The 7089-nt window shown below is 38.2% G+C and overlaps 1 protein-coding gene across 1 annotated transcript; it reads left to right on the forward strand.

Annotated features, from left to right (window-relative positions):
* Window positions 1-27: 27 nt before the first annotated feature.
* On the forward strand, window positions 28-6961 carry LOC128552873 (uncharacterized; the record flags this gene model as incomplete). The annotated part of the gene is given in 8 exon segments (XM_053533943.1): window positions 28-331; window positions 1975-2595; window positions 3258-3918; window positions 4755-4955; window positions 5371-5550; window positions 5752-5865; window positions 6414-6509; window positions 6864-6961. Coding segments are annotated over 8 exon segments (2181 nt in total), but the record flags the coding sequence as incomplete, so codon positions are not given.
* Window positions 6962-7089: the final 128 nt, after the last annotated feature.

Consider the following 7089-nt stretch of genomic DNA (forward strand, 5'->3'; position numbering starts at 1 on the left):
CAAAGATGACTTATCCTTTTCAGTTCCACTTCTGAAGAAATGGAGGACGACGCTTCCTCAAGTCGACCACAGCTGGGTGTCGAGTGCTCTCTTTGTCCGGGATTCTCAAGGTGATGCAAGAATGGACCTATCCAGGATCAGTGGATTGTGGTTGTATCCCCCACAAGCTCCACTCATACCTCAGTCAGTCCCGAAGCTGCACGACTTTTTTGGTCACCGGGTTTTCATATGGATGCCAATTAAGCTATGGTCATTGAGAGTAGCCTGTCCCCATCAAGATTGCCGCCATCCTGAGCTGTCACATGCTGGTGTTTACCAAGTTGTTAGACAAGTAGGTGTAAAGTCAATTTAAACACAGTTTTTATCTGATTTGTAAGGAACAATATGAGATGACACTTACATTTAGATGTGAAGTAAAATGCTTGTATACTATGTCATAGATATTTCATAAGCAGCAGAAAGACTACGTAATTATGTCTGTGATGTCAGTAGGATGCACTGGTTAGCAGCACAACATCAGGTGATAATTCGGCAAATTTCATCTAATACAGAAATCACTATGTAATGCTCTCTGGTGGATTATAGAAAAATGCCGTTAGAGATCACCAAAAATGAGCAGTGAACTTTTCCCAGTTCCTGCAGTATAATATCAATGGCACGTTGTCAAAACTAGAAATTAAATGCTCCCAACGTCAACAAGATAACCTCAAAATAAAAGTAACAAAACCTTATTTGGCATATAAAGAATTTGTTTTTTGCCTGTGTGATAACATGCAAACTTATCACCAGTAAGGAAAAGGTTCATATATTTATGTCTCCCCCAGGAGACATATTGTTTTTGCCCTGTCCGTCCGTCCGTCCTTCTGTCCGTCCGTACGTCACACTTCATTTCCGAGCAATAACTGGAGAACCATTTGACTTAGAACCTTCAAACTTCATAGGGTTGTAGGGCTGCTGGAGTAGACGACCCCTATTGTTTTTGGGGTCACTCCGTCAAAGGTCAAGGTCACAGGGGCCCGAACATTGAAAACCATTTCCGATCAATAACTAGAGAACCACTTGACCCAGAATGTTGAAACTTCATAGGATGATTGTTCATAAAGAGTAGATGACCCCTAATGATTTTAGGGTCACTCTGTTAAAGGTCAAGGCCACAGAGGCCTGAACATGGAAAACCATTTCCAATCAATAACTTGAGAACCTCTCGACCCAGAATGTTGAAACTTTATATGATGATTGTTCATGCAGAGTAAATGACCCCTATTGTTTTTGGGGTCACTCCGTTAAAGGTCAAGGTCACAGGGGCCTGAACATTGATAACCAGTTCCAATCAATAACTTGAGAACCACTTTGGGGTCAGTCTATTAAAGGTCAAGGCCACAGTGGCCTGTTCATGTAAAATCATTTTTTGGAAATAACTTGAGAACCACTTGACCTACAATGTTGAAACTTAATAGGATGATTGGACTTGCAGAGTAGATGACCCCTATTTATTTTGAGGTCACTTGATCAAAGGTCAAGGTCACAGAAGCCTGAACAGTGACTTGAGAACCACTAGGCCAAGAGTGTTGAAATTTAGCGGGATGATTGGACATGCCAAGTAGATGATCCCTATTGCAGCCAACCATCAGTGTCTCTTTGACTTTTGCTCCTGACCCCTATTGACTTCTTGCCTATAGGACTTTGCATTGGGGGAGACATGCGCTTTTTTACAAAAGCATTTTCTAGTTTCACTTGCACTTAAGCAAGAGTGAAAATATAGATTATTTTCTCTATGGGTAATGAAATAAAAACCTTATGACAGTGAAAAATAAAACCTTATACCCTCTATATCCTACTATTCGTATACTTGAGATAATTCAGATCATCATTGATGATATTCATATAATTAATTAAAGATTTGAATATGGAGATGTTAACAATGTTTTATGCAGTTCACCATGATAATTAATTTGTTTTAATTTTTTGTTGCAGGTGCTAGATGTCTCCAACTTTTACAATCTTGTATCCGAGACCCTCTGGTGCAAGAAGTGCAAGAGGAAGATGGTCTCTTGGAGCCACAGTATCCTGTCTCAGTTAGACATAGGCCACCGAAGCCACTTTCCATGTCTTCTGACAACCATGAAGGCCTGTGACACTAAGGTTGCTATACTAATGCGACAGCGTGGCTTGGGAAATAGTGCCTCCCAGATACAAAAGAAAGTGAAAGAACAACACAGCACAGAATGGTATCAAAAGACCATACAGTACTTGTCAGCCTGCAAGAGTGTCGCCTCAGCTGCATCTTCAGGACTCATTGTACCACAGAGGTTTCAAGAACCACCACCCATGGCACCTATTCCACAATACCGCTGGCTTATGCAGGTATATGTGCAGGATGTCCTGCAGAGGCTCAGTGAGGTGAAGGCCAACATCACTTCTGTGTTTGGTCGCATTCTTAAAGTGGACTCTACCAAAAAAGTCACGAAGAAATTGGCGGGACCGTCGGCTGGGACAGCAGAGTGGGCGACCAATGTAGGCAATGAGTACGGACAAGTACTGATTTCTGTACTTACAGCCGGAGAAGGTCGCTTCGGGTTACACAGGATGGCAAAGGTATAATATAAACATAGCAATAGCAATAAATCCTTTCAGTTTCTGCTTCCTCAAACCAATAGTACAAGTGTGTGTCATTGTAATAGTTATGAAGAGAAAAGATAGAAATAGGTCTACATTTTTCAAACATGCAGTGTGTTTTGTTATATTAAGCATTTCCTTGTATTAAGCAGTCAACTGTCTTTAGCAAGCAGCGGCATAAACTTGTATTAAGCAGTCCACTGTCTTTAGCAAGCAGCGGCATAAACTTGTATTAAGCAGTCCACTGTCTTTAGCAAGCAGCGGCATAAACTTGTATTAAGCAGTCAACTGTCTTTAGCAAGCAGCAGCATAAACTTGTATTAAGCAGTCCACTGTCTTTAGCAGACAATGGCTATGTTCTTGTATTAACCAAGCCATCATCTTTAAGTGGCCATTTTAGTTTCCATTGCATGGATGCTGAAGACATATTAAACTAGATTACGCTTATATATGTACAAATTTCAAATTGGGTTAATATTTACGTTCATTAAGGTAAGATAAAAGAATGTGTCCCTGTTGTAAGCTGGAAACGTTTTCAAGTGTGTAGATGAAAGAAAATACCAGTAATGATAGGTGCATGCTTAACACATTTAAGAAGGCATGGATTGTGAATAGAACTCTTATGTTTTCTCTTTTGTAAGGGTCTGATGAAGCGGTTTGCAGATGCCGGACAGCCATCTCCAGAAGTGCTGTATGTGGACCGTGACTGCTGTGGTCCATCAAACATCAAGCTACTATTTGCAGACTGGCAGGACATTCATGTACGCCTTGATGTCTGGCACTTTATGCGCCGCTTCTCTTGTGGGTGCTATACAGATTCCCATCCATTGTATGGCCTGTTCATGAAGAAGTTGGGCCATTGCATCTTCGCCTGGGACAACGATGATCTACAAGCACTCAAAGCAGCCAAGAGATCAGAGTTAGTTTCCAGACATGTTCAAAATCCATCTGAAGATCTCATCATGGGGTCCATCACCAAAAATGAGCTTGCTCTCCATTGCCGAAGACAAACAAGAGGCGTGGATGAGACCACACTGATGATTGAAGCCCTCATTGATGCTTTTGACGGAGAAAAGGGCAGAGATACACTCGGCACTCCACTTATCAACAGCCGGCGCATGCGTGAGGAGTGGGAAGGACAGAAGAAACATGTGGCCTGTCTTCAAGACCCTGACAATGTACAACTGTACATTAAGACTGGATCCCTGAAGAAAGGTGGCCATACCCTTCCTACCTACCGGTCATGTAGAGGATCAACATCGCTTGAGAGCTTCCACCTACACCTCAACAGGTTTATCCCAGGTATATGATACATATTGTCATTCATTATATACCTGTAAATTGTCAACCCACGAAACATAGGCGCAAATACAAGAGAGATTATTATCTTGTATTTGATGCTGATACGTTCCCAAGTTTGGTAAATGTGACGTTGTACAAAACTATGTGATAAAAATTGCCAATTAATCATGTAGATTAACCAAATTGACTACTTTCTTTCTGAATAATATACAGGTATATAATAAATGCGGTTTCGTGATATATCAATTTTCCGCACTTATTGTAGCAAAATGCAAATGCACAGAAAGCTACATTAGCATAATATTTCATTATATATTCAGTGATATAAACTATTTGTATCAAAATTCTTTTCTTATGCTAGTATGAAGGTTATATCTTGTAACTGTCTGTACAAAAAACTTAAAGGTCCAATAACACTCTTAATTTACTTACTGAATATTTTTTTTTTTTGTTAAAAGTTTAGTGATAGAATTTTAATTTATTTTACTCTGAAACAATGTTACTGTATACATTTACGTGACAGTTTTTTCTTTCTTCATAGAAAACAGTGAACAGAAGACATTTCTTACTTGTAATATCATTGAAAAAGAAATGCTGTGTGATATTTATGTTGTATAAATTCAACTTGAAAAATATATTTATGGTTATTTTTGGAGCAAATAAAGGTCAATTTCATTGGTACAATAAATGTCTTGGTTAGATAAAGGCCACTTGTAACTGTAAAATCCAAAGGGTGACTGAACCTTTAGGTGCCATAAATTGTGGCAAACTTCTTTTAATAATTTTATTGAATATTGCATATGTGTATAAATGTTGCATTTTGTACATGTTTGCAGGAACACTGGCCAATGACACCGTGTTCCAGGCATACCTTGTTGATGGTCTGTCCAGATGGAATCAGGACAGGGCTTCTGTGCTCACTTCAGCCAATGAGCCGCAGACATACAGTGGTCTCCTTCGGTTCACTGCAAACAAGATGACCCAGGAGATATTCCAGAAGCACATAAGTGCTTATACACCCCCTAGAAAATACACTGGTAAATATGAAATTGTTGATTTGTTATGCTGTTTTTCCCACAAAATCAACCAGCAAATTAGACCTATGTACATTCTATTTCGTTCAAAATTATTTTTGTCATTAAATGAGATTGCGACATCAGTGTGTTTTAAAAACTGAATTTTATGACGAGTGTTTTGTGGTAATTGCGTATGCTTATTAATGCATTATAACTTAGTTTGGACTACTAATATTTATACACATATTCATACATGTATGTTTCACATGAATGAGACAGAACAGAAGTAATGAAAGTACAACTGAATTTAAAAGTGACAGTCACAATCAACACTAGAATACACATTCAATACTCAAATAGAACCTGGTATCATTTCTTGTTTTTTATGATATTGAATTGTTTTAAAATACTAAAATTACATTGATAAAATCTTCAGGTGAGCTCATTGGAATTGAATACCTCTATGACCAGACTGGCCGCCCTCTACAGGAATATGATGACGACATCTTGCAGATGGAAGACACAGGACTAGATGTTCCTGAAGACGATGATGGCTTCCATGAATTAGAGGCAGAAGATATGACAATTGCTGATTTTTCCGTCTTCGAACCAAATGGTACATAATTGTTTTACTGATTTGAAAGACATAAACGTGACAGTGCCTTCAGTAACGAGAATTAAATATATAAATATTTATTTTTTAATACCATTGTCAGTTACAGAGAAGTATTTGTAAAATACTCGAGACCATTCAGTGATTTGTAAGTTCTTTCCATACATGTAACTCGATTTTAGTTTTGTAAATCTTTCATTACAGTCTGTGACCAGTCTGAGCCACTCGGGTTGTCTCCTGGAACAAAACGTGGAACACAGCAGAAACAGTTGAAGCATGATGCTCCTGTTATTCAGCAACCAACTTCAGTTACTACAGGTAAACAATAAATTATGTAAATTAGCTTTTTACCTACGTCTGTGACTCAGTTTTTCAGTATGACTGATGATTTCAGTACTATTGGACTGTTCATGACCAGGAATGTGTTGCTTTTTCATAGAATTTGTAGTGTATGCATTGAGTATGTTTGCCTTATATGACTGATAGTTAAGACCTGCTCCTGTCCTGCCTATTAACCTTAAATTTCCAATGAAAAACATAAAAATCCTACGTTTGAAAAGCGGTTGAACAGGTTCACCTGTCAAAAGAGAGTAGGTGTATATATTGAGGCTAATATATAGATTCAATTAAAAGTAACCACTTCTCCATATACACTAATGTTGTAAAGTACCACACTATTCAGCATAAAAGGATGGGCTTTGGACCTTGAAAGAAATGAAACTACCTCTGTTTTTACATGCTAAGGTGTGGCATGTGGCTGTAAACTGTTACATATTGTAAATCATGGGATGCCTTAACACAATAGAATTGTAATAGGCAAGGATCAGGGCTAAATAAGGAATTAAACCAAAATTTTATATTCACAGTATGTGACCAGTCCGAGCCTTTTGAGATGTCTCCTGGCACATCCACAGAACAACGTGACACTCCTGTAACTGGGCAAAAAACTTCAGCGACTATAGGTAATCTTATTTATTGTTCAAAGCAGACTTTCATCTTCACTTAAGTAACTGATATTTATGAGTTTGGGACCAGAAAAGTTGTTTCAAGGAAATGAGAATTGAAAATTCTGCAGTAAACAACGGTTTGACGTGTTGACTAGTGAGAGACCCATTATGACATCAGATTTTACCTCATGATGCTTGATTAGTTACTACATGGAGTAATGAAGTTTAGCATATTTCTTTTGGCAATATTTTTCAGAATGATTTCTTCTTTTTTAAAATTATTGGAAACTTTGCCAGCCTAATGCACTGGTAATAAGTGTAACAGAGATACTTATATGTGTAGTTCTTACAGTGTAAAAAATGTTGCAGGTGCGCAGTTCGAGTCTCCTTCTCCTGGCACCGCAAAGACACCAGTACTTCACTACCCAACTGATGACGAGTACATTAATACTGCACAACCATCTTCTGTAAGTGAATTTTGATCTTTAAGTCTCATTATTTTCAATGTAATTCAATAAATTAGTAAAGGGTATTTAAATGCTGATAACAGCATGTTACCCTTTTTATTGTTTTCTTTTCCTGGAAACTAGCCTTT

This window comes from Mercenaria mercenaria, unplaced genomic scaffold, assembly GCF_021730395.1.
Source record: "Mercenaria mercenaria strain notata unplaced genomic scaffold, MADL_Memer_1 contig_325, whole genome shotgun sequence".
Taxonomy (NCBI): Eukaryota; Metazoa; Mollusca; class Bivalvia; order Venerida; family Veneridae; genus Mercenaria; species Mercenaria mercenaria.